The sequence below is a fragment of the Lichenostomus cassidix genome, chromosome 2 (genome assembly GCF_008360975.1).
Source record: "Lichenostomus cassidix isolate B80296 chromosome 2, HeHo_3.0, whole genome shotgun sequence".
Taxonomy (NCBI): Eukaryota; Metazoa; Chordata; class Aves; order Passeriformes; family Meliphagidae; genus Lichenostomus; species Lichenostomus cassidix.
The window spans coordinates 41,811,196-41,838,950 of record NC_139482.1 but is presented as its reverse complement, the minus strand read 5'-3'; the positions used below and the strand labels follow the sequence as shown (position 1 = coordinate 41,838,950).

At 38.6% G+C, this 27,755-nt stretch overlaps 1 protein-coding gene across 1 annotated transcript; it reads left to right on the top strand.

Moving 5' to 3' along the window:
* On the top strand, positions 1-27,755 carry ABHD5 (abhydrolase domain containing 5, lysophosphatidic acid acyltransferase). The gene is made up of 7 exons (XM_085051205.1): positions 1-181; positions 13,804-13,889; positions 14,164-14,536; positions 18,003-18,157; positions 21,883-21,994; positions 22,528-22,714; positions 24,704-27,755. Exons 1-7 carry the CDS (start codon positions 51-53, stop codon positions 24,791-24,793), a joined length of 1,134 nt encoding a protein of 377 aa, XP_084907331.1. The 5' UTR covers positions 1-50; the 3' UTR covers positions 24,794-27,755.

Here is a 27,755-nt window from a genome sequence, read left to right as displayed (position 1 = left end):
CAGGCGGCGGGCGGGCAGGAGGGAGGGAGTAAGAGAGGGAGGAGCCCGTGATGGCCGGTGCCGCCGCCGTCGCGCTGTCCCTCGCTGCGCTGCCGGCCACCGCCACCGCCGCCCCTCCGCCGCTGTCAGCTCCCGGCCGCCGCGCCGCCGCCATGGCCGAGGAGGAGGCCCCCAGCGAAGGGTGAGTGAGCGGCCGCGGGGTGACCCCCGTGCTCCCCGCGGGTGTCCTGGGCGCCGGGAGGAAGCCTTCCGGGGCGCCTGGGCCGTGTTGTGACGCCGCGGGCGCTGCTCGCCCGCCTCCTCCCGCCGCCGGCCCGTCTGCCCGCGGCGCCTACGGGCTGTGGGGAGGCGGCGGCGGCGGCGGCCGGTTCCTGTGCCGGGGGCTGGCTGGGCTGCCGCCTCCCCGAGCGCCCGCCGGGCTCCGTGCTGCGCTCCGGCCCGCCGCGCTCTGGCATCGTCGCTCGGGCGCTCCCCGGCGTGCGGGCGCACCGCCTGCCATGTTTTCCTGCGGCACAGCCCGCCTTCCTGCCATGGCTTCCCGCCTCCTGGCACAGGCAAGCTCCCGGCAGGGTTTGCCACGGTGAGCTCCCGGCAGGGTTGCCCTGTGAGCGCCGTGCCCCCGCTGCTTCGCCTTGGCGCTCTGCCGTGGCTGGCCAGCTGCTGTCATTGCACACCTGCCTACGGGTGTGACCCTGCGCGTCTCTCTGCCGCTTTGCCCAGGCGTATGTACGCGCTCCGACTGTCATCCACCCTTCCCGCTGCGCCCCAGAGGTCACACGTCTGTATACGCCGCCGGCCCATGCTCCTGTGTGCCTCTGCAGCTTTATCTGTGCCTACAGATACCCTATCTTCTTGTACCATCCATTCTATACATTCACTTTGATGGAGAGCAGAGAGTATACTTGTCAGCCTCTCTATGTCATCATTCTGTACTTGATACAAGTAGGAGATGAGAGCACATGTATAAATTACAAGTATACACTATTTCTCTAACTTTTCCAGCGGTGTATGCTGTCCCTGCTAACTTTTTCTTTCCTTTCACTGTCCCAAGGCATTCAGATACACTGAAATAACTCCTATGGCGGAAGTTATCCTGCGTCTGTTCTTAACATATGTCTCTGACACTTATTTGTAACCATTTACACCCGTGATATATGGCTTTATTATAGCTATTAACGATTCTTCTGCCTGGAATTTCGCATTACATCTTTTGTCTGTGTACGCTCAAATGGTTGTACACAAGTTACTGTCAATGGTCTGTTCTTCAGTTCACATGTTCTTTACTCATGTATGCCTTCCCAGTATATGCTTTATTTCTTGTTAAACTTCAGCTTCCCTTGCAGACCCATTCTTTCACCTTTCTATTGCCCCCAAATATGTTGTCTGCCCCTGCAGAATAATACAGTCCTATCTCTGAGTCTGTTTACCAAATGTACTTAATATACCTGCTTGTCACTTATATCAATGTTTATTCCCTCATATTTTATGGTTCTGGTCCAAACAGTTCTCTATCAGAATATATCTAACTGTGTGTTAGTCATACATGCGCTTTACTCCTTCTGACAGATGTGTAAATATGCTTTGTATGCATTGTTTATATGTATTTTTCCTCTCTCTCTATGCTTTAAATATCAGGTCATATATCCCATTGCTGATTGCCCAGCCCTCAAAACTTATTTCTTGCTGTTTCTTCTGCATCTCCCTTCTTGCATAATTAAGTCTTGTGTTACTTTGAGTAATCAGACTTAAAATTCTAAAGCTACTCACATAAAAACCATGCCATGCATTTTTGACTTCTTAATTAAGGATGTTGCTGTTTGCATGTTGCCATGTTATATGTATGTTTTGTTGTCTTTCAAAACTACCTGCATCCTCAGTGTTGTTCTCTTTTTAGTCCTTTTTCCAGCTTGGGATTTTGGTATTTCATCTTAAATGTTTTCATGCTCTGCCAGCTCAATCTGACCAGACCTGGACTATCCAACTTTTCCAAACTCCCTGTTTTGCCTTTATCGCTGTATATATGCAGCATTCTCTTTTCCATTGTGAATTCCAAGAGCTTCCCTTTCAAAGCACTAAGCAGTTTTGTCTACTCTGTAACTCTGCACTCTCCTTGTTTCCTCAAACTTAAAATAGCTTTCCAGAATCTTGCCCCCACACAACCTCTGCCTTTTGCAACATTACCCACTTGAAACTACAAGTCCCCTTCTTGGTTCTGTGTTCTTTCTGACCTATTCACACTCTTAGGTACAAGTAGTTTATAAAGCTTCTTGTTGCTGGTTTACAGGTTTTCTAAGTAAGGGTCTTAAAATAGCTCTGCCTCAGCCTGTTTTGTTTGTGTGTTCATTCAGCGCATTAGCCTGAACTGCATTAGCTGTCTGGTTTGATCACACAGAGTGCTGAGTGCTGCTGAGACAGTGCCAAGCACCCTCAACTCAAGTTGCCTGTCAGGATTGCAAGGATCGTAACACTCATTGATCTGGACATAGGGTTAGGCTGAATTTTCAAGAGGATTACTGCAAGTTTCTCATGTGGTTTACCCAGCTGGGTGGCTTTTAGAGGGTGTTGATTTTCAGAACTTCTGAACGATTCTGATGTGCTATTTTTCAGAGTAAGCCTCCCAATTCACTAAAGACTTCTAAGAACAAAATCTCATAATCTTTTTCCATGAATTCAGAAAGTGCATTTGTGTTGAAATGTTAGTGATTTTACTGGTCAGTTTCTAGCACTAACTAAAATTAGTGTTTTTTTCATCTTTTGAATTTGAGCAAAGCTCGGTACCCAGAAGAAATTTTTAAACAAGAGAATTAGTTAAATATTTTTTTTCATTTAGAATGCTGTGTCAGTGATAGAAAGTTACAATATACCATCAAATCTCTAGATTAAATTATTAGTGACAGGTGCATACAAAGAATAAATGCAAAGCTTATCTGCTTTGAAAACAATAGTGTAACTCAACTTGTTATGCAACACACTCACTTTGTTGCAATTTGGTAACTGTGTAAAGCATGGTGAAAACCGAATAACACTGGTTCAGTTAATTTCAGGAAGATCTCAGCTGAAAAATATTCATGGCCCTGTCCTAACTTTGAATTAGAAGATTAACTAAACAAATGTTTTAGTAGCCACAATGATGATGATTGGTTAACATGTCGCCTGCTAGTGATTTCCAAACCTGTTTACAGCCTTGGGCCTCCTCTGTGTAAGTTTTAGATGGAGACTTCTGCCCGTGAGGCAGTCTGGTGTGAGCCAATTGCCAGTACTGAATTCACTTAATCTCTCTGGATCCAGCAGTACTGCTTATGGCTTGTAATATAATTAGGAATAGCAGCTACTAAGTGTGTGTATATATACAAAAAAAAAATCCCTAGACTGCAATACTGGGATCTTTTTCCTCCCTCTGAGATAGGTGGAATAGCTTGCTTTAAAACAAAACTTCAAGGGACCTCCACTTACAAGCCTACATCAAATTGATTGTGAGTGGCCTGTAATCTCACAAAAAGTTGGCTTGGTGTAAAGGTAAAAACACACTGCAACACCAGTGTTCACAATTATTTTTGTGTTATCTTTCAGGCTTGTTTGTATTAACAGAGCTCTTATACAATTTTGAAGTGAGCTGTTTGATTAATGAAAGAGGAATAGTTTATGAGGCTTGATGGAGCCTGTGTCTTCTCCTTAGTATGATGGTTCATAGTGTTTCAAACCGAGTGAGACACAAGTGCAGTGTGGAAAGCAGATGTAGGGAAAGGTTAAAGGATATTTCCTTCCTCTTTTCTGATTTTGTCTTCTTGGCTGGCAGGGTTGTGTCAGTCTTAGCTTCAGAACTTAATGCCTTTTGTGTTACATGCATGAGCTCATCAGAAGGTATTTGTATGAGCAGGTTTTCAGGCATTTATAGGATTGTTTTCTAATGGTTTCCAGTACTTGTATGAATTTGGAAAGGGAAGGTCTGTGTTCATGAGGAAGATCTCTCATCTCCCCTAATGCGCACTAAAGGGAGAGAGGGAAAGATGGCAAAATAATATAACAGGGACTGTCTTCTCATTCTAGTGGCAGAAGAAAGATGCTCATAACCCCACTTGCCAAACACCAAGCAAACACTTCTTCAGAAGCTGCCAAAGTAGAGTTAGGGTACCTATGAGTGAGGGGAGTCTTAACCCCAGTGGAAATTACAGTAGAGTTATAAATCCAGAGGGGCAACTAGCTGTGGGGCTGCTAAACTGCTGCTGCTGGGTCATTGGAGAACACAAATTTTAGGCAGTATTGCACGCATTTGTGTATTTGCAAAGTGTTTTAGAGCCTGCTGGGGGCTGGTAGGCTCAGTTAGAGATCTGTCTCTTTGAAAGGGATAGTGTCTGTGCTGGGAGTTCTCTGACTCATCTGAACTTTCATGGGAGACTCTGAAAAACTCTCCCAACTGATAAATTATTAAAACCACTTTTCTTATATATAGTGGTTTATTAAGATTGCTTGCTGAGGAAATTTTGATTCTCATGTTTCATAACTTCTGAGTGTTTACTTGGAATTCTGACATTCTTTTGGGATAGTTTTTTGTACATGGTTTGCTGTGACAGCCAGGGAGAAGAGGGCATGGGAGGAAAGGTGAGTGTCTGCATTTACATTGGCTCTGAAAGATCCAGATGAGAAGCTGAGCAGCAGGAGAGAGGTCAGTGGAGAAAAGAGATTTGTGAGTCAGTAAAGCTGTGTAAGGGAATGAGGTCGGTCTGGAATAAGGTTAAGAGGGTAAAAGGAGGATTTTAAGTGGCAGCAAGAAAACACGGTGAGGAATGGTGGAGAAGGAACATGCTCTAAGTGTGTTGTAATAGAAAAGTCAGGATGATATGAGACTACAGAAAGGAGCAGGGAAGGTACAGGCATAAAAATACATTCTCTAAAAAAATATGCCTGTTGCCATCAAGAAAGCTCATATACTGAAATGAGGAAGACAACGGTGTGGCAATGGGGAAAATACAGAAATGGGATGGTGGGTTAGTGCTCTAGCAGACTACTGTAGATTGTTTTTCTTGCATTTAGTAAGTGTCATACTGACACCAAAAACTTATTAATTATATCTTTACCTTTCCATAAGGGCTCTTTTGATATGATGGCTTTTTAGACCCGTTTAACTTCTTAACTATTTTTAAGACTACTTGCACTTCCTTAACATCTAAAGCATCTGTGGTGTAAGCACGTACAGAAAATAGTCTGTTATCAAAAGGATTGTGCATCTCTTAGGTTTTCCAAAAAACGTAAATGAGAGTAGGTAGCCCAAAATGTTCAATTCCAGTTCATGCATTTTGACATACATAACTCTTTGTCACCTTAGGTGACTGTGATAAAGGAGCACACCACAGAAGCTGCTCTAATGAGTTGCAGTGAAACGACCTTCAGTGTGTATTCCTACTTGTGTACAAGTGAGTTTTATGTGTAGCATGTTTTGGAACTGAGGGAAATTATCATGTGCTTTAGAAAGTCTTGTATCTGTGTTCCTATATGCAGGTCCTTATGGAAAAATGAAAACATTCACCTCCTAATTAAGCTGTGATCTAAATTGTGCACGATACGCAATGGAATTTAACCAAAAGATAAGCAGGGTAAAGTGGGTGGGCAACGGTGCAGGCTAGTGAGAGGTGCCTGTTGCATGTGTGCTTTGCTCTCGCCCAGTTTGATGGAACTTGGGGACAGGCTGAAATGTAGGCTGCTGGCATGGTAGATGTGAGAATGCTGACAAGGATTAAGCAAGGTTGAAGTCATGCAATATCTGAAGGGCAGCAAGAGTACATCAGTTGATGTATGAATAAAATAAAAGCAGTAGAAAGTTAAATAACATCTGAGGGGCACCAAGAGGAAATTTTTATTTCCTTAATTTTAATTATGCTTTTCTTCACAAATTCTTACTGCAATGTGCAGTATGTTATTTGTAAAAACACACGAAAGGTGTGGCATTGCCAAGTTCTATCAGACATGAGTTTACTGTGGATGAGGTAGAGGTAGAACCTCTGTGGTACCTAACTTGTGTGTTACACATGTGGTCTCTGTCACAAGGTTGAGTAGTTTTAGCTGGGCTATGCAGCTTTCCCCTTTCTTCTCCTCTTCGTCTTTATCTCTGAATTCTGTATCAGTCCATACTTGGTATGTAGTTGCTAATATGTTTTTTCTCTAGATTTTTTTTTAGCTTTTAAATAAGAACGTGAAACAATGAGTTGGGTGTTACCACAGCTACTTTGTAAGCAGTATGAGCTTTGCAGGTTGCAGGCTTGGGTGACAGTCCATGGAAAAACTTCATTCTTGTGGTGCATACTGAAAAAGCACTTGCCCTGAAATGGACACCTTTGGGTATAGCTAGAAAGAAGGTGGAAGAAATTATAAAAGCATAGAAAAAGGATACCTATGGGTTTAAAAAAAAAAAAAAAAAGGCAGTGCTGGGAGACCCAGAAGAAAATATGGAGGGGGCTGCAATGATGCAAGTTATACAGCAAGGTGTGCCTGTGTCTGAGGTCCAGTATTGTTAGGGAGCAGAACTGTAGGTCCTCTCCGCTTCCTGAATGTTCAGGTTGCTCAAATGAATTAAAATAAGCACTTCAAGTAAACTTCAATATCTGTAAAATAGCCAGAAAATTCTCATTGGTTATAGATTCACATTCATGAGGTATGTTTTCAGGTCAATTTTGATAAGTGATAGTTAATTTTGATAAAAACAGTAATAAAATTTGCTTCTGAATTTTTATATTAATTCTGATGTTGAGTGTTCTGAACACAGAGTTCAAGATGCAGTAAGTACATAAGGAATGCATTGTTTTTACCTCTGCCCTAATGTAGAGCAATATTCTGCAATAACTTATCATGGGGTTTGTGTTGGAATGGGGATGATGTATGTTACACTTCCTAGAAATATTATGCAGAGGTTTTCAAAACATTCTGTTTTAATGTTACTGAAGTATCCAAGAGTTTCACAACATCTAATTGCACGGAACATCTTGGCTCAAAACTCATCTAAACAGAACTTTATGGGCAGGGTTGTAATGTCATCTGGGAAAAAAAATGCTATCCTTTTTTATCCTGTTGGCAATGATTTCATCCATTTTCTGTCTCCTCATGAAATTGGTAAACAAACATTTCTTAAAGCATTGAGATTTTTTGTTCCCATACCATATTCTTATACTTGCTCCTGGGTCTTGCCTCTTTAGTATGCACTTCAAGGTCTTTCCCGGAGAATTGCAACATTTTTAGTCTGTTCATACAATGAAAGTGAAACATGGAATGTTTTTCTGTCCTGATTTTGGCTGCAACTGCCAGAGTGTTTTGTCCTAGGAACAGCTCATTCAAATTGTTGTGGTTGCTACATCTGACTTCTATTGTACTTGTGGAAGCTTTGTCGCAGGTTATGCAGCCTTCACGACAACAGTTACTGTGTATGCCTGAATGATTCTGACTGTACTCACTGTTTTCAGAAGACAGAAACATTAAAGAACATGCTGCACTTTAGGGATAGGAATGAAGGATTACAAGGACTCCTCAAATTGCTTAGGCTCTTAAGGTTCTCATGAAACTATATCCTGAGCCCTGTTGCAGAAACATCCCTGCTTAGTTAAATGCAGACTTGATGTCATGATTATATGTTGCTGTCTGTCAGTTGTAGCTCTGACTAAAAAGCTTCGTGTTCTCCACCTTGATTCACAGTCTTTTTTTCTGCCTTGTTAGTTCATAGGTCTGCTGGTACACTTTCTGTTTTTTCTGTAGCTGGGTCTCCATAATTATCTGGTTTAAAATATAGTGTCTTTTAAACCTGAATTTCAAAAATCTGGCACAGAGAGCAGCCACCAAGATGGACCGTGCATACAGTGATTCCTAATATATTTTTCTTTGCATATTAGGGTTTTTTGCCATAGTGGTGTTGCTGGTAACTGTTAACAAAGAAGCATCAATCCTTGCCATAATCAGTCGTGTTAACAGCACTCATTATTCTTGTATTGCAGGTTATTAAATTAATGAGATGGGAAAGGAAAAATTTATTATAACTTAACTCTGTCTTGGATAGAAATGACCCAGATAGAAACCTACTTTTTTCTGACATTTTGACACAGAAAGGTCTGTTTGATTGTGCCATCCTTGACTGTTTCTTTTGCTTTTATTGTTTCAGGTTATTACCCATAAACTTGAAATTTAGTAACCAAATATAGAATTTCCTTTGAAAACTTGGTGGTGTTGGTGGTGGAAGGAACCATCCTATGTACCTCTTAAGCTTTGTGTAGATTACAGCTGATGCTGAGGAAAATGCAGAAAGCATCCCATAAAAAGGAGATAATGAAAACACTGAAAGGGTATCTGTAGTTATTTCACCTAAGTATCCATCCTATGTTAACTGTAGTAGAGCTTTATAGTAAAACAGTTTTATTTTTAGAATTGGCACTTTGTCGTAGGTTTGATGTGCTGACCTCTTTCCTAGTTATGAATACCTGATGCTTCTTTTCATTCCTCCTTTTTTGCCCATTTTAGTATTTCTGTAACAACTGAAAGGGCTGAATGAGTTGTGAAGTAACATCATGTTTTTATGGGATGAGGTTTATGTGAGACCTTAGACTGAGCCTTATATTGCTTATATTTACATTTCAACATATTGGCAATTTTGAATTCCTTTGCTACCACAATACTTCAAAAATACTTCATACAGAAATAAGAGGGTAGAATCTAAGCTGTCTTCCCATTAGCTTACCCTTTTTTTTTTCTGTTACAGTGTAATATTCTCTTAATTTGGAGCTAGCTCAAATTGCTGGGTGCCTATAACTGCATTTTCAGCTGAATGACCCTGAAAATCCTGAAGCCATTCCTCTTGGTGCTAGGCAGAAACAGTACCAAATTCTCTGCGTGAATTTGTTTTTCTTTCATTACTTCTAAACAGCTGAAATTAATTCTGAGAGTTATGAGAGGAGAGGGATAGCGGTTTTGAGAGATCAGCTTCATTCTAATAAGATTTAAGGGTAAGGGGTAAAGGTTGAAGTAGTTTACCAGTGAGTTCACTCAGTGTTTCAGCTTTTTAAGTTAAGTTTTTGAGCTTGCTCCCTAGCTAAAATCTTGGTACTTTGCAATATTGTCTGCAAGAGTTCGATTAAAAATATTGAATACATTTGTTTCCTGAGTGCAAGACAGATGTGCAGCTCTGTTGTTTGTGCATTCAGTTACTTTCCTGTAATTCTTTTTTTGCAAGTTATTTTGTATTTGTTGTATAAGGGTATACAAGCTCTGGCTTCCTTACTGATGTAATTTTTAAGTCCAAATAATTTGTCAGGAAAATCTGTTCTCCACACTGCTGTCACTGTTGCGTAGGTTTTGGTCTATATTGGGAGTTCTGATTACCCTACTAACTTCAAAATTCTTAGTGAAAAGCTGATTTTATATTCAACACTTTAGAAAGGTTTCTGCACGTCCTATCTTGGTGGGTCAGCAATTTTTGACAGATTTTCATGTAGCAAATGGTATTGTGTTCATTTACTCTGGTTTGGTGGAGTTCTGTTGTTACCTTTTTACAACCTGTTTGCAAAACCCAGGTTTTCTGGTTTGCTGTTTTGCCACACAGGCTTTCCACAGATCTCAACAGCTAGGTCTACAATGCTGGCGTATGTGGGGAGATGTCTGCATTGAATGATTTCAAGCTTAATACATCTTGTAAGCCATGCATTCATATAACTCTAATGTAAGCTTGAAAAGTGACTGAATGTAGGCAAAGTAAGCTTGTAAGCTTGAAAAGTGAGAGAATGAGCTCCATTTCTGTATGTTTATATCTCCTAGGTAGAGTTACGAGCAACTTCTGCTGAACGTCTTTGGGTGGTAGAGCTTCCATTTTTTAAATCCACATTACAAGCCAGAAATCAGATAGACTGTTCTGCTGATGCAGTACATACCTCAGTCTTAAAATAATTGTTTTCAATTCTTCAGCATTATCTAAGCTTTCACAAACATTTTGTCAGTATATCAAATTTGTAATTGGCTGCAGATCCATCAGTTGTCTTGCATGGGATCAATTCTCACCAAGCTGAATAGGGTTAATGGAACTGACAGAAAGGTAGCTGTGATACAACCAATTTGCCACATTCTTCATTGGGTTTGATCTAAGTAGTGGAGGTGGATGGGTGGGTCAGGTTCACTGTACCTCTGCCTCTACTTGATTCTCAGTTCTTTTGAAAGTTACCCTCAGGCAATCCAAGCGGTGCTGTGACAGCAAGTTCTTAATTCAAATTAACATTCAAGCAGCTAAGGAAAAGCAGTGTTATCCTTAGCTACACCTGACACATTGTTCATTCACTCATTAAGTGTAAAATTTTAGTAATAATTATTTATTTTTATCCTTTCTTATGTTTGCAACCAGGGGCACAGAGCACTTGCTTCAACTAGTCAATGCCTAGTGGCTTAGCCTCTGCAACCCACATGGTGGTTGCAGCTCCACCTTGTCAGATGTTTGTGCCTGTGTCCCTTTTGTCTGCATTATTTATTACTGTATTTAATCATCAGCATAGGCTACTGATGGTCTCCACTAATCTTCTAGTCTCACACTTAATCACCTTGACTTTCTCTATATCTAAGGTCATTCAGTGGGTGTCTCCTTTCCCTTACCGTCTCGTCTCCTTCCCAGATGTTTTCTAAGAAGGGTAGAAATCTGTGGGGAGGTCTGTTGGCAAAAAGAATGACTTCTTTGAATGCCTGGCAAGTCAGCAGCCCCCCACCTGCTAGCCTGTGATTTTTCCAGGCTCTGTTACTCCAGACTTTTTCAGACAGATGTGAAAAACATAAGTGACATCAAACTGAAGATGCAAGGAAGCATCCTATGCAATGCTTTGCTCTACTGTTGCTTATTGGTTATTTTAGTGTGGATGTGCATGCTGGTTTGTGTTACTGCATGGCCACAAAATATACACAGGTTAAATTCCACTGGTTACGTGCCTTGGTAATTTGATGTATAAAACCCATAAGTACCATTGGTAAAGAAATGATAAAAATTTAGGCTGTCAGTTGCCAGATTTATTTCACACTTTTTGATATAGCAAGCATCTAAGCCCAGTGGATCTCTTAACTCCTCAAAACACAAGATTCTGCTCTTGACTTTTCTTTTTGTAAAAAGACAGGTGGGAACAGTGTCAGGGAAATGGTGGGTGATGTGAGCAGTGTGGGGTTTGCCTCTTTGGCAGTGGGTAGCTTACGATGTGGAAACTACTGCTGGAATCTTTAGTTTTCTTTAACTCATCTCCATTGCAGGTGTGCACACTGTTTTGAAAGGTCCATTGCTTCATTTTTGACATTATATAACACAGCTTCATATAACAATCAAAAATTATGAACAGTGTAAGCAATTGATGTTCCTGTGTGTATTTAGAAGACACATTTAGCAGAGATGTACAAAAGAAAAGATACAACTACAGTCTTCCAAAGCTATCAGAGAAATTATTCAAATAGATTAAATAGATGTTTCTTTCCCATGTGTGGAAAACATCTAGTAAAGTTGTAAATAGTTTTTGGAAGGAGGGAAACAGCGGATTAAGTCTTGAATATAGGTAACTAAATATTTTCTTTCTAAAATAATGTTTCTAGAAAGTGTTTACTTCTATTTTGACTGAAAGCCTTCACTGCTTACTCTTTTAGTTCAGTAAGTACAAAAGGACAGAATTGCAAGCATAGTTTTAATTTTAAAAGCTTTGGCTTGCTGATGGTGGTTGTCAAACTATACATGTATGCAATGTCTCTTCTGAATGAAAATCTCAGTGTTTGTCAACAGTACTTATAACTAACAGAAGAAAGAATGGTAGAGTTACCCACTCTGATACATTTTCCTAAATAATTTTCTTAAGTATCCAGGTGCTTCCCTAGGACTAGGAAATATAATTCTGGGACTGTGATCTGTAGACGTCACTTCTATTTCATTGCAGCCTTATCTCTGTGCTGTTTTCTTGTTGACATATTGCAGCTTTACATTTCTGTAAATAAATAAATCTTTAAAATATTTTCTACACTGAATCAGTGGTTTTTCTGGGAAGAAACAGTTTCTTCTCAGAAACTGTTCTGAGAAGAAACATGTAATTTCAGCTCAGAGGAGATAGTGACTGGTTTTGGTTCTGACCTAAGAGTTAAGAATGAAAATGCCTAGTTGAGCACATAACTAACAGAAAGGTTGACTCAGAAGAGTGGTGACCTAGCTGTTGTTTAATAATTTACCAGAGTAATTCATAGCGCTGGGCACAACTAGCGTTATTGTTAAACTAGGATTTCATGGTTACTTGCGGGTGAAATTACTTTTGGCTTGTCCCAGCTTTAACTTCTTAAAACTCTTACTTTTAAATAAATGTGTAGTTTAGTGTGGAAGCAGAATACTGAGATGCTCATCTTCCTGTAAGATGCTAAATTCCTTAATTTCTTAGACTGCAAGAGCACGTGGCATAGAAGCACATAAAACTATCTATTCCCAGTCCCTCAGTTTATAATGATGATAACAATTCCTGTGGTCCTTCTTTATAACAATTCCAATGGCCCGGTATGTCAGGAAGGTTGTTTACAGATCCTCTACAGGTATCAGTGTAGAGGATTAAATAATACTGAATAGCAGACGGCCTGGGTGTTCGGATGATTAATCCTTTCTGGTCAGATATGGTTTGGGGCTTTTTTTCTTCATGTCCTGTAGTATGTTTCTATGGATCTGAACAATGCTGCTTGCAGTTGTGCATCCCCAGAAAACCTTCCATGTCATATCATAAACTGAAGTAGCTATGCAGCTGGAGTAGGTCAGCCCCTTAGAATATATGAAGATCACTTGGATAAAGAACTTGTGGGGCCAGATCATGAATTTATTCCTGATGAGTTGTGCACACTGAAAAACTGGATATTAGTAACCTAAGAGTCTTTTAGCATTAGTTGTTATATAACTAATACTCTCGGTGTTCAGTCCTGAAAATTCTGTATCTAACTGGAAAGCAGTTTAGGGTAGGAAAAGAGTGCTAGAGAAATTTGATTTGGTGATGTACATCCTCTTCCCTGTGAGCAATGGTCTGGGGTCCTGCAGTAGCACCCTTTGCAAAACCAGGTGAGAGGTGGAAAATAAGATTCCATCTTAAACACAAGGGTGAAATTAGCACCCAGGAAAAGCTGTACCAAATGGCAGTATCCTTTGCAACACTGGGTGAGACAGTGCTGCCAGCTGAGTCATTCCCCCTGCTCTCATGGTCAAGCCGACACTACCAAGATAGTAACTGGCAGCTGGAAAAGGAGCTCAGTTGGGGGAATTTGCTGGTTTGTTTTCCTCTTGGACTTTGTTTCTGAGTTCATAATTAAGGTCCTAGGTTTTTGTTTTGCTAGGATAAACCAGCTTATTTTTCACTTTTTAAATTTACAGTAATAATCAGTTCAGGTTAGGCTGGTGAATGCACAGTTTATTGCTTTTTTTTGGAAATAATAGGTTCATTCAAGGTAAAGCATGTGCAGGCACACTTCCAAAGGAACTTGAGAGGAGGCTGGAAACTCCAGTGATTATGTTGTGCATCCTGCCAAACTTGCTGGGTCGATGTGACGGTTAATGTCTCCAGATCACTATACTGTGATAGGAGGACACAGTGGAAAAACTGCTCACCCTTCGCAGAATGCCCCCTAAGTGCGATGCCACTTTATGAAAGTGTGGAGAAAGTGAATTTCCTCCCACTGCATGCTCCTGTTCTTCACACCATGTACTTTGTGTACTGTCTTGTGAAGAGCAGCAAAAGAAGTCTTCAAAGCATCGGTGCCAAAAATTACCACATTGCTCAAGACATTTTTATTCTGTATTGCTGTTAGGTTCGGATGGTTATTCAGCTGGCTTCCTGCCTGGTGTCCCACATCACTGCTACACCTTAAAGAGGCTGAGGACAAAATGCTAAAATGTAAGTCTTTGGGTTTTAATAAGTTTCATAGATATAACTAGATTTTCTGTAAATTTTCATTAAATATAATCAAAGAAGTTTTTCAGTATGGTTTTACACTGGGATGAAATAAGCAGGTTTAAAATTACATTTTCATTGTTTCCTTATGTAGATATTTGATTAGAAGCTCTCTCATTTGAAATCTCTCTATTTAAAACAATGGTTTACATAGAGTGTGCTTTACATTTTGTCAGATATGTCTAGCAACATATTTTTTTCCCATTTTTTTCTGCAGGTATTTCAAGCGTATACAATAAACGATACGTTTATATATCGAATGGAAATAAAATATGGACACTGACGTTCTCTCCAGACGTTTCAAATAAAACTCCACTTGTTCTCCTGCATGGGTTTGGAGGAGGTGTTGGACTGTGGGCTCTCAACTTTGAAGATCTCTGTGGGAACAGAACAGTTCATGCTTTCGACCTCTTGGGGTTTGGACGTAGCAGTAGACCACACTTCGACACTGATGCTCGGGAAGCAGAAAATCAGTTTGTGGAATCCATAGAAGAATGGAGAAAGGAGGTGGGCCTAGAAAAAATGATTTTGCTTGGGCACAACCTAGGTGGATTCCTGGCTGCTGCTTACTCCTTAAAATATCCGTCAAGGTATGTGAAAATAAAGCAATGAAGGGTTTCCCTTTCTGTATTTGACTAGTGATTTTAATATAGTTTTTATTTCATCAGGCTCTTTATAGATAATCTTTATATAAATGACTGTGATAATGTAAAGAAATGATACTGAATTCTGAGATCAAAATATTAATTGTAGGGTTTGTTTCCAGGTGAATAGAAATAGGTAGATATGGTAAACATGATTTTCTGTATACTTTTCTGTACCTCTTCAGTTCAGTATCACCTTGCCATGTTATAAGGTGAAATAGCAATGAATATATTTGAGTGAATGTTTTGTCTCAAATATTGTTTTGTGAAAGGAAAATAGGCCTGTTTCTGCCAAACTTTTCACTGTTATGGATAACATTGAAACTTCTGAATATAAGTCCCTTAGGTAATTTATGCCTATATGCTAGCAGTCAGCCTGGTGCCAGCATGATGATGAAAAAATTATTTTAATGACTCTTTGATTTAAACTGTCTGTATGCCACTTCATATTTCTTCTTCGGAAGACAACCCAGCTGCTGCAGTTCTCTAATTGTATTTCATCGGGTTTTCTGCACCATGTTCTGTCCAACAGTTAATATATTTTTTTCCACTACAGTAGTAATTTGTTTCTTTTATATATCTGGTTATATATCCCCTGCTGAGCTAGGATCCCACCAGCTGAGGTAATTCTGTATCAAAAAAGGACAATGCTTTTGTTGGAATACACATAGTGGTCTCCTATGAAAAACTGTAAATATAAGCCTAACTTTCCACAACATATAGCAATATATATATATTGCTATATGTTGTGGAAATATATATAATATAGCAGATTCTATATTATAGTAAACATACCTTTATTCTTTTATATTCAAGTTTTACCATTTCTTTGTTTCTCACTTGGATATATTTGAAGTAATTTCATGCATAATTTTTCCCTAAAACACTTTGCCTTTTTCTTTCTAAGTGGACAACAGTTAGCACAAGTGGCTGGAAATGACATGGGAAAGTAGGGAGGTTTCTAAATCCAGAACTGCAATCAAGAAATGCAATCCTCTGCTTTAGGGATATAAACCTATTATCCTTTTAGGTATAAATCAACTTTTATCTAATTATAGTTAGCTTTTTGTAGGGATCACTTATAAGTTCCTTACCTCTTTTTCCAAAGTACCTATAAATGGCACTGTCCTATCCCTATGGGATGGGATATTGGTTTTGCCCACTGCTAACTTACATCAAAAGAGATGCTTTGTTTTCATGCCTCATTGTGCTTCAGTTGGGGTTAATTAATTTGGGGATGTTTCAGTTTGTGCTCTTACATTACTAATGTTTCTGTGAAATTAAACTAAGACCACCAAAATAACAAATTGACTGGTAGGATCTTAAAAGAGCTCTGAATCAAGTGATAAATATAGCACAGCTCTCAGCCAGGTTATCTAACAATGAATTAGAGGCTTAAGGGATTCTGGATACATATTGTTAGGAAAGTAGATCTGTTTCTCCAAGCATAGATGATCCGTTAATTTGCTACGCTGTACCAGAGTCATTCATGGAAAATCTGAGGTTACTAATCCAACAAGATTCCCATTTAGCATATTGCCAAGTTGAAGTAGGCCATGATTTTCAAATAGTGCAATTTCTGGACATTTACTTTTGGAATGATTCTTATGGTCAACTTCCCATTATCCTGGGTTATGTTTTAGGCTTGATTACCAAAAGGAGAAATGCCAAATAGGAAGGCAAGTATTAAGAAAGGCAATATGAAACAAAGCTTACTGTGTTTTAATTTGTTTGCTGTATTGTACTTGATGCCATAGTTTGATGCCATAGATTGTGCCCAGAATATTTGTGGCTGTCCTGAATGGCTCCTCATTGCTTGCACTGCTTTGCCTCTGATCTCTCCTGCTTGGTTCATAGTTAGATTCTACCCTGTTCTCTCTTACTGCTGTTGTTTGCTGCAGGGTGCAAGTATGATCATAGCTGAGCCAACGACCAAGAAACATCTTTTGAGGTTAATCCTTTCCAACCCTTCATTCCAAGCACAGGATTTTGGTTTCCCAACTGATTATAATCCAGAAATAGCTTTTGGGATCACTTCTGGCATCGTTTTAGGCAGTGTGAACTCTTCTGTGTTAATATTTAATCTCATCGCTTTAACAGGGAAGGAAGTAATGAAGGAAAAAGTAAAGATAAAATGGTAAAAAGTTGAAGATAAATCAGTCTATGGTTTTTATGTTTTTATGTTAGGAAAGACTTTTAGGATCTACTCCAACCGTTAACCCAGCCCTGCCAACTCCACCATTAACCCGTGTCCTTCAGCACCACATTCACACATCTTCTAAATACCTCCAAGGATGGGGGCTCAGCTACTTCCTTGGGCATAGTATCATAACATGGTATAGGTTGGAAGGGACCTAAAAGATCATCTAGTTCCAACCCCCCTGCTATGGGCAGGGACACCTCCCCCACTAGACCAGGTTGAACAAGACCGAATGTTTGACAGCCCTTTCAGTAAAGAAATATTCCTAATATCCAATCTAAACCTCCCCTGACACAACTTGAGGCTGTTTCCTCATGTCCTATTTCTTGCTACTTGGGACAAGAGACCAACCTCCGCCTTGCTACAACCTCCTGACAGGTAGATAATGTAGAGAGCAATAATGAGGAAGCTGCCATGGAAAATCATCTTAAATATGTGAAACTATAGCTAGGACTCCTTTTTTTTCCAAAAATCATCAGTATCTAGGGCAGTTAGAGTAGGTGTTATTATGGGATTAAACAGAAATGGATGATTCTAATCTACCATGATGAGTTAGAATGAGGGGGACTCACAGCATGAAGTGATCGATAGTTGTGTGTGCTGGAGATTACTGCTATGCTCTGTGTACTGATACTCCTTAGCGTAATAATTTTACAAATGGCCTCTCTGATGTTTTCTTTCATGACCTAAAATCAATAAATTTAGAAGACAGCTGCTAGTTTTGCTCTGCTTTTCTCAGTTCAAATTTTACTTCGATGATTTGTCATGTAATTGTCTCTTCTTTGAACAGAGGCCATAGATTTCTAGCAACTTCACTTAAATGAAACAGATGCAGTTATCGTCTTTTCTGTCAAATTAAACTCCTGCAAATAATATTGACTGAGCATTTAGATTAGGCTATTTTTAAAAACAGGAACAAGACTATAGTTTCTTTCAAATGCATGTGATGGTGAGTATCTATAGAATATTGACTTTCTCTTTGTGACATGCTTCCATGTTTCTGATGTTCATACATATGATTAGGTACAATTCACTGTCTCTCTAATTACTAATTGAAATCAAAACTGTTGATGAATCAGAAACTAGGTAATAAGCCTCTGTGATAGAAGTGACTAAGGTAGGCTGCATGTATCTGTCTGTAAAACAGCACATTTTCATCATACTCAGTTGCAGCTACTGTACTTTAAACCACTGAACCTTTTTTGCCAACAGGGTCAAGCATCTTATCTTAGTGGAGCCATGGGGTTTTCCAGAGAGGCCTGACAATGCTGAACATGAAAGACCAATTCCAATCTGGATCAAAGCACTAGGAGCTATATTGAGTCCATTTAATCCATTAGCTGGGCTAAGAATAGCAGGACCCTTTGGTGAGTTCTAGCTACTCTTAAATACCATTTCTATTTTGGTTAAACATAAGCATGGAGCAGATAACACATTATTATAAGCTTTTCTGCAAGTCTGTATCACGCACAGAGGAAAGGGTTGGAGGAGAAAGTGGGAGTGGTTGAGGAAAGTTTGAACTCTTTAAGAAAGAAGACAAACTCTTGCTATTAGAAATACTAGTACTATAGTTTACAGCAAGCTACAGTATATGATCTGTACATATCTACAATTACAGCTACAGTTACAATGACTTGCAGACATCTGTTGGGGAACCCTGACAAAGAGGCATGAATGTGAAAAGGTTTTTTTTCTGGTTGCCTCTGGTCACAATCCATTTAGCTTCCCTTCTAACTCCTGTTTGATGAGCAGACAGGATTTCCAAATTCCATTAACAGTAGAAGGCAGTCTCTCATAAATCATTTGTCTTTGGCCTGAGTTTAGAAGAGTTAAGTTGAAACTGTCTTCTTTCCATTAGCCATTTTCTTACTACTCTTGCAAATCTTGTGGGCCTCGTTGGTGTCCCGCATTATGGTGGCAGTTCATGTATCTGTTTCTTCAACATCACTGATGAGATGGTAGATATACTCTCTATACCCTAATGCTAGGACTAGGTTGGGCTGACCAAAAGTATTATGGTTTTAGTTCATCTGGGGAGTGGGGAGAAGAGTATAATAAAATCTTAAAGTCATGATATATATTCCTTCTAGAAGAGAAAGCGGTTATCTGTCTGTTACTCTCTGTGCTAAACAAGTATCTTCTGGAGAGGCTTGGAAAAAGATACCCTTCAGGCCCCTCACAACTTACAATTAATTCACCTCTTCATCATTTTTGGTATTCAATCTGAAGATAAACTCACAAGATGTCTAGGCTTTGTTTACACTTAAACCACATCTGTTTCCTAAATCTATTTCCATAGAATATATATTTTAATATGCTGATTTGTTTGTTTCTTTTCAGTAGTGTGACAAAATTACTTTTTCAGGCAAGCAACATGTTTTGTACAAACAGGTTTTTTTTTTAAAGTAAACTGCTAATTTGGTTAACAAAATAACCTGAAGCATATTGGGTGATATGCACTGATTTAATGTGTTCTATCCAATAACAAGTGAATGCATAAATCAATCCATGTGGAAGAATTCAAAGCTGAAATTGTCTCCCTTAGCAAGAAGTGCAGTCAAAACCATGCTGCAGAAGCAGACTGTCATGGCAAGGTGTCCCCAAACCTAGCCTCACTAGGTTTATAGGTGGCTGTGGAGGGCAGTGCCTTTAAAAATTTTTTCATCTGTTTCTCACTGCACTGGTAAAAAAAAAATTTCCATCACCAGCTTAAGTTCTTGACGGTGAAACATAGTTCTTGGCGAAGGATAGGTTTAAACACTGTGGTGTGAGTAGGCGTCAGACCTAACCTGATGAAGGCACTGAACTAACTGCGCTTCATCCCACATGCAAGTGTGCTTAAGCTGATGGGCAGACGTAGTTGTTTGAACCTCAGTTTAAAGCCAATTGCTTTTGTTGAAAGGTAGGAGTTAGGCGCTTAAATGTGAGCCATGTTCATTGGGATATCACAATAGTGTCACATGGGTATTTAATCAGACCTGCAGGCAAATACTTAAACCTTGGATATTTTTTTCTTTGAGTGGATTCCAGGTAGATGATTTGCATGTTTTCCTTCACTTAACTGGAACAGTCACCCAGGAGTCTCACAGTATAGAGGTTTGGTGCTTAGGCTGGATTTCTGAATTCCATTCCTAGAGCTGGATGCCTGAAAATTCCTCAGGACAACAGAAATATCACTGTGACCACAGCCTTTTTGTGGAACTTGGTTTCTTCAATGTTAGAATTTCTTAGAGCATTTTCATAGACACTGGAAAGCACCAGCCAGACAATTCAGAATTTCATCGATAAACATTAGAACAATGATTTACAGTGTGTTTTCATTCCAAAATCTTTTCCAAGGTGCCTGGAATCCTTGTTTCATTCTCCTCTGTAAATTCCCAGGGGAAAACTGCTTTGGAATTGGACCCACAGACAAAGCACTTCTTATCAAAGGGAAAGTGAATTCTAAAATTTGGTAACACTTCATGCCATGGCCTCTATGCTGATAGCAGGGGAAGACGCAGAATAAGTCTCCAGAAATCTTCCATAATTAGTCTCTTATTCCAAGCCAGCTGTGTTCACTTGTGTTCGAAAGTCCAGCAACTGTACTTCCTGTAGGGAAAATAGAGCAGAGCCAGTTGCCACTTTTACAAAATCTTCTTTTCTTTGGGAGTTAAATCACTGTTTCATAAGGGAATTATTTTCTTTTGCAGTGTATTAGTTTTCTAAATCTGTTTAGAGCATGCATAAGGGTGTGTTGCAATAATCTCAAGGTTACCAAAGCATAGATCACTGTGACAAGGTCTACATAAATAATACCAGGACTTTGCCCAGGGTTGGGTGGGAAGAAGTGACATCATTATAATTGCATGGATTAACAGCAGCATGAAGTTCCTACTGTCTGGAATAAGGGAAACAACCACGAATGGTCACACTCAGTCAGCTTAATGTGCAGGTGGAGACCAGTGATAAGTGTTGTTCCTCAAAGATCAGTGTTGGGGTTTTACAGCACTGTTTTACATCTTTATTGACAACATGGACTGTGGGGATCGAGTGCACCCTCAGCAAGTCTGCTGATGGCACCAAGCTATGTGGTCAACAAGCTGTAGGGAAAGGATACCATCCAGAGGGACATGGACAGGCTGAAAGAGTTGGAATTCAGAAGAGAAGGCTTTGGAGACACCTTGTAGGAGCATTCCAGTATCTAAAGGGGTACTGGAAAACCTAAATGGGGCCTATGAGAGAGCTGTAGAGCAACTTTTTGCAAGGGTGTGTAGTGAGAGGACAGGGGGTAATGGCTTCAAACTCAAAGAGTTTGATCAGATACTAGGGATGACTAATCTTCTTAGACTACGATTAGCCTTGTGGTGAGGCTCTTGTCCCAAAGATCCATCTGGTCAATGTAGAAGAGGCTTCATCCTTAGAGAAATGGTTCAGAAAAGAAGCTTAAGTTTAGAAGGCCTGAACTAGCCCCTGGCCACACTTCTCTACTGACTGTTAGGAGAGCATGAGGACAGTGGTTTTCAATATTAAATCTCTTCATTTATACCAGTAGTCGTGCCTTACGTCAAGATTTCTACATATGTTTTTTATCATAGACTCTTTCAATCACACGCTAGTTAGCTGAACTAGCTTCAGAAGCAGACTCTTCTGTAAGAGGAGGGGACAGACTTAAGCAAGAAAAACACCCCAGCTTTTACAACAGTGCCTTCTGGTCCTGAAAGGTACCTACCCAGTGCTGACAGAGCAAGAAAAAAATACAAGTTGGTATCATGTGAGACTAAACTGGTGACAAAAATACACTCTCCTCACCCCTTTGCTGGTCCTCATTGTAGGTTTCTTTTCCTGTGGTGACCCTACTCAAACATTCCCCATATGTATTCAGCGGGGGGGGGGGTAGCATGAAATTCTGTGGAGTATTTATATTTCATTCCTGTTAAGTGTAATTCCATTGCATTTCCCTAAGATGTGCAAGTGGTAAAACAAAATACAGGCTTAGAAGCCATGAGTTTGAAGAGGATGTGTTTTGAGGGCTATAATGAAAAGCATTAGGCAAACTGAAAAAGTAATTTATACTCATTTCCCCTCTAATAGTGTTTTCTGTTTTTAACAGGATTAAGCCTTGTTCAGCGTTTAAGACCAGATTTCAAGCGAAAATATTCATCAATGTTTGATGATAACACTGTGGCTGAATATATCTATCACTGCAATGTACAGTCACCCAGGTGAGTATGAGTTTCCCTGTGTATGTTTTGAACTCTGTTGTTCATTTACTGAGTGCCTGCTGCTCCCTCAGATGGCCATGGTAGCAGTGTGCATGCTATTTTTTTTAATTGTTGCATTTATTATATTGAAGAAAAAGGTACCATATTGCACTTTTTCTAAATTGCAGAAACTGATAAATGTAAAAAGTATCCAAATTCTATATTTCTTCTCAATTTGTGTTAATTCTGTGAGAGTTTGGGCACTCAATTTAGTTTAAAAATTGTTAGAGAATTTTAATGTGTAAAGAATTTCTTTAAAAACTTTAAAAATAAGGCATTTCATTCTTTTGAGTGCTACCACTCAGTCATGCAAAAACATAGGCTCTTTCTGTTGAAAATTATATGTAAATCTTGAAAACTTGCTTTGCTTAGTTGTAAAAAAATCCCAGCCTTATGTACTCTGTGCTACCAAAAGGCATGGGTACTCCAATTTAGATAAAAAGCAGATCCAATGGTAATTGAAATTGTTTTTTGCCCTTTTGAATGGCTTGAAGTGGTGAAACAGCTTTCAAGAACATGACGATTCCTTACGGATGGGCAAAAAGGCCAATGCTGCAACGGATTTCACAAATGGATCAAAACATTCCTATCACAGTGGTCTATGGAGCACGTTCCTGTATAGATGGCAATTCTGGCAGCACTATCCAGTCTCTGAGACCAAATTCCTATGTGAAGACAATAGTAAGTTTGACTTTTAAAGCAGTTGTTTGTTTTTTCTGTGAATTTAAGTTATAGCTATGTAGCCAGGTTGGATGGGGCCCTGAGGAACCTGGTCTAGGGGAGGTGTCCCTGCCCATGGCAGGGGGATTGGAACACAATGATCTTTAAGGTGCCTTTCATCCCAAACCATTCTGTGATTCCGTATTTTTTCATTCCAGCTGTGGAGATGGTATCCCTTTGATTTAGAGCCTGGGGTAATAAGTTCTGTTTTCTGTAACAGAGAGAATGAAAACAAATGTTTGATCAGAGAAAACCTAGACAAAAGTGTTAAGTCCCTAGGCTAAGAACAAAACTTACTGTACCACCAGAAGTCAAACTAGATCTGTGGGCAGAGTTATTCTTTATTTTGTTCTACAGTGTGCTAATAGAACTTGGAGTTGTGGTCACTGGTTTTGTCTGTGTTCTAAACCACAGCAGTCCTAATATCTCCACATATATTTAAGATAGTGGGGAGGCTCTCACAAACTCTCTTCATCTGTCTGTATAATGCATTTGTTTCTCTGATAAGAGAGTAGTTTGTACCTGATGCTTAGGTTCTTGTAAGCATCATGCTTTTTAGTCATTAAAAAATACATAGTGTTGTCTTACTACCTGATACATTTTTGTTTAGAGGTATGGTGTTGTCATTTAGAATGTGTGTACTTAAAACTTGATGTGAATGTGCACACTGCATTTTTTGTTGTTGATTTCTTTAAAAACAAACTAATTTTAAAGTATTCTTTGCACATTTTCACATCAGTCAGCTGTGATAATGGAATATGCATATATGTTACAATGCTGTGAGGTGATAAAATGTTTGAACACACCAGCTGTCATCTTACTGATATCTGGAACTATCTGGACAGAAGTGTACGATATGTAATGTTGATGGTATACTACAACAAATCATCAAAATAAAATTTTATAACTTGATACAGCTAAATTCAGAGCTAGAACAGAGCAAAGACATTGTTGTCCAACTGTTTTAAAGAGCACAGATACACTTCATAAATGTTGACATCCAGACTGAAAGTGTCACTTAACTGCTTAACCAGAGAGGGAGTTGTAACAGAAAGTCACTATTAAAAAGTGTACAATATATTGCTAGGATAAGCTTGTACCATTCAGGCAGATTTTTTTCCACTCTGCTCAGGGACTTTTAGAAGGGACTGTGGAAAATGTTATCGTATTCCAGGTTAAAATTTTGCCAAGCCAAACAGAGATTCTAAAAGGTAAACGGGAGTGGTAAAAAGTGCAGGCATGCTCAAAAACCCATAGGAGGGAAAGGGCTCTAATGAGACAGAGATGTGGACTGGCAGTGCAATGCTTGGTAAAATGTACAGAGGTTCTGTGGTTTTATTACAGGTGTTTATTTCTAAGGAATTTTTACTTTGAGTTTATGGGGTTTTTTAACACAGTAACATAGCTATACTTTTATGGGGGTTGGTTAGACACTTAAAAGAGAATGTTTTAAGAAAGGGAGGGAAAAACAATTTTAAATACAGATTAGTCTTGGACTGACTAAAATTGAAAGAAAACAGGTCAAGTACCTTTGCTGTACACTATGGTGTGATGGTTTACTTCTTAGCATTTCTATAGAGCATAACAAATTATAGAAAGAGACTATTTGAGTGGAAAGTGAAGAAAATCAAGATGCAACAGAAATTTGATATACAAAGCATCTACTAAGTTTTTTTTGCAGTGACTTGTGCACACTTCAGTGGTGGGGCTTTTTTCAACAAGGTGAGCAGTTAAATAAGCAGTAGTTGTACTTTCTTTTCCCGTGTAGGAAAGTTTCTTTGCAAGGAAAAAAAGATTTTGGTATTCCCTATGTTTAGAGTGTTTTTAGGCTGTATGATGCCAGCACTTAGGTAATGTGTAAAAGCCAGGTTCTTCACCTGTCCTAGTATTTATTTATTTGTTTATTGCATTTCTGTGGTAGTGACCTGTTTCTTCACCTTTATCCTCTAGGCTATCCTCGGTGCAGGTCATTATGTGTATGCTGATCAACCTGAAGACTTCAATGAGAAAGTGAAAGACATCTGTGACTCTGTGGACTGAATGTCTTCTGTTCTTTAGAAAGTCATACCGTAGATAGCATTTAACGGCAATACTCTCTAGGAAATCACTAAAGAATGCAGAGCTAACAGAACAGGCTCTGTTTGCACACTGTTTCTTCTAAGAAGCCATTTGCACACTTAAACCACTGAGTGCCTATTTTTGAGGGGAATGAAGAGGTTTGAAGCTAACTTTGTACAGCTTTTTTTTTAAATTGACCTGTCAGATACAAAATTACATGTAACTTTCGAAACTGGGATTTTCTTCAAAATTTAATTGAACTTTAGGCATGTTGAACTCTAAAAATGCTGAATTCTCTAACACAGAGAACTGTATCAATAGAGATACAATATATACAAAATGCCATTTGGTTTCTTTATGAAAGTTCATACTTTTTAGCTGATGTTTCATAGCAAGAATATGAAACTGCATATGTATTTTTATTTTTGGAACCCAGAACTCCATATACAATATTTTGAGAGGGTTTGTTTTTTAATTGGAGTGATAACAGCTTATGAAATTGATTTTGGGAAAGGGACAGGGCCAAAGTAATGAGCAGTGTCTGTCACTGAAATATGTTTGTTAGTTTGTAAGAATTTGAGGGTCAATATTAAGAAATCTATCTTCTGTTAGATTTTATTTCCATTTATCTCAAGACATCCCTTTCCATCTGTGCAACTTTAACGGAAGACTCAGTTTGTAAGAGTCAATGATGTCACCAGCACTCATGCTTCCATAAATATTTTGATGTGTAGATTTCTGTGATTTAAAATACAGAAGATGGTTTGTTAGTTACTCCATCTATTTTTAACACTTTACTGCAAGATTTGTTACCAGTCTCAGTCTAATAACTGTGGAAGATTTTGATTAGGGCTAGGAAATATCCACCTGGGTAGTGAGCATATTTCCCAGCTAGAAAGCCTAATCCATATTTTTGTGAGTTCAGGCTGAAGGAGAGGCTGAATATTGGTGTTCTCTAATTGGGAACTACAACAGCTTAATGTATTTTATTTAACATGCAGCCTCCTTATAGGAAGGATTATTATTGGAATAAACAATACCACTGCAATGAATTATAATTACATATTTTGGAAATTCTTTATATATTTTAATTGAGTATTTCCATATCAGAGATAGTCCAGTCTCTGCTACTTTTTGAATTTTAGTTTGACATTAGTTCTTCACATGCCTAGTAAATTATATTTTGAAAAATACTTTGTCACTTTAAAGCCAAATTATGAGGTGGTTTGTTTTTTAACAAGTTTACATAAAACTGTTGATCTGTTTTTGAATATTCAAATGACTACTGAAGAGTTCTTGATACTTTTATACAAAGAGAATTTGACTTAATGATAGCACCGTCTTAAAGCTTGAATTATGTGCAGGTTTTTTTTCTCAAATTAAGGAATTGTTGCACATATTTATGATTTGGAAGGCAAAGATACTTAAAATATTCAGGAAATAATCTGACTATGTTCCCCATCAGAACATAATCTCTCTAACTGAAGGAGATATTTATCTATGTGGTGCTATGTAAACATGAAACAGTTTTTGTGACTGCCTTGACTGGTAGCACTTAATATCAAGCAAGATAAAGATTTTAATTAAAATAAGGTATTGAATGAAATTATTTTTTCAATTAGCAGATACCAGAACTGTAAAACAAAATTTTGGGTTATTTGGTAAAATCTTGATATGAAAATGGAAAATCAGAATTATCAATTCCATTTTTTAATAGAAGCTATAAATTATGTGTCAGGCCACCATTTAGGTGGATGCCTTCAGCATGTTGGTTTTTTTCACCCTTTTCAGTGTCTTATTTTGTATTTATCAGCTTAAACAGCTGTTTTAGTTGTACATAAAAACCTAATGCAAAAATAAATTTTGTGTCTCCTCCAAATAATAAAAGGTGAAACAAACTGTCAGTATTTTCAGATAGCACTTACTGATGGGGACTGTAGATTCCACATCAAAATTTGGAAGTAGGGGTAAAAATTGCACATTGAATGTGAATATTGTTTTAAATGTCCCTCACTTTTACAGCTTATTGTACTAAAAAGACTTACTGCTTATGTTTTGCACAATAAAAAAAATCTTAAATGTTATATTTAATTAATGTTAAGACATGATATTGCTGTTGTAAAGATTATGTGCAATTAAGGCCTGGAAATCAGGAGTTAAGTTGAGGTAACCCATTTGAAATGCATTTTTTCAATGCATTATTTTCAAATGTCTCAATGTTCTTAGGTTTCCTTGTATTTAACTGAAACTGGTGTTTGTCAACAAGTAGCTGCGAGCTGAGAATGTTGATTGTATGTACAAGGAAAATGATTCTTGATTATCTTCCAGGCAGTATTAGATGCTGCTGTGAAGGTCAAGATGGAATTCTGAATGTCCTATTGTGTGCAACGTAACCTGATCAAATTACTTTAATAAATGTCATAGGACGTGCTGAACAGAAAATGAATGGCTGAAGAGACTTGGGAGCTAGACCTTTTGTGAGCAATTACTGTCTGGAAATAATCTCAGTTTCCCCAGAAGTTCTGTTTCAGTGCAATGACCAGTTGCTTAAATGTACTGTGGTGAGCACTGAATGTGGATGATGCTATTTTTATTACAGCACTATATAATAAGACAAGAATCTCAGGCATAAAGGCACCCAAAGATCGATCCTATTCTAACATCAAAATGAAGACAGCTGTGTACTAGAGGCTAGAGCATAACAAAAAGGATCCAAAATATTAATAAAAATCCAAGATTGACTGCCTAAATCTCCAGGACACACTCTTCCTGAGGTTGTTGTGATAAAATTTATTTAAAGTAACTTAGTAATATTTGGTTTGCCATGGCTGAGTTCATCTTGTTACTTATTGAACCCTGCCAGATTAGATTTTAGTTCTGAAAAACTGATTTTCAGAGAACTTGTTGATAAGGCTCTGTAATAAAACATTCACAACCATCACAA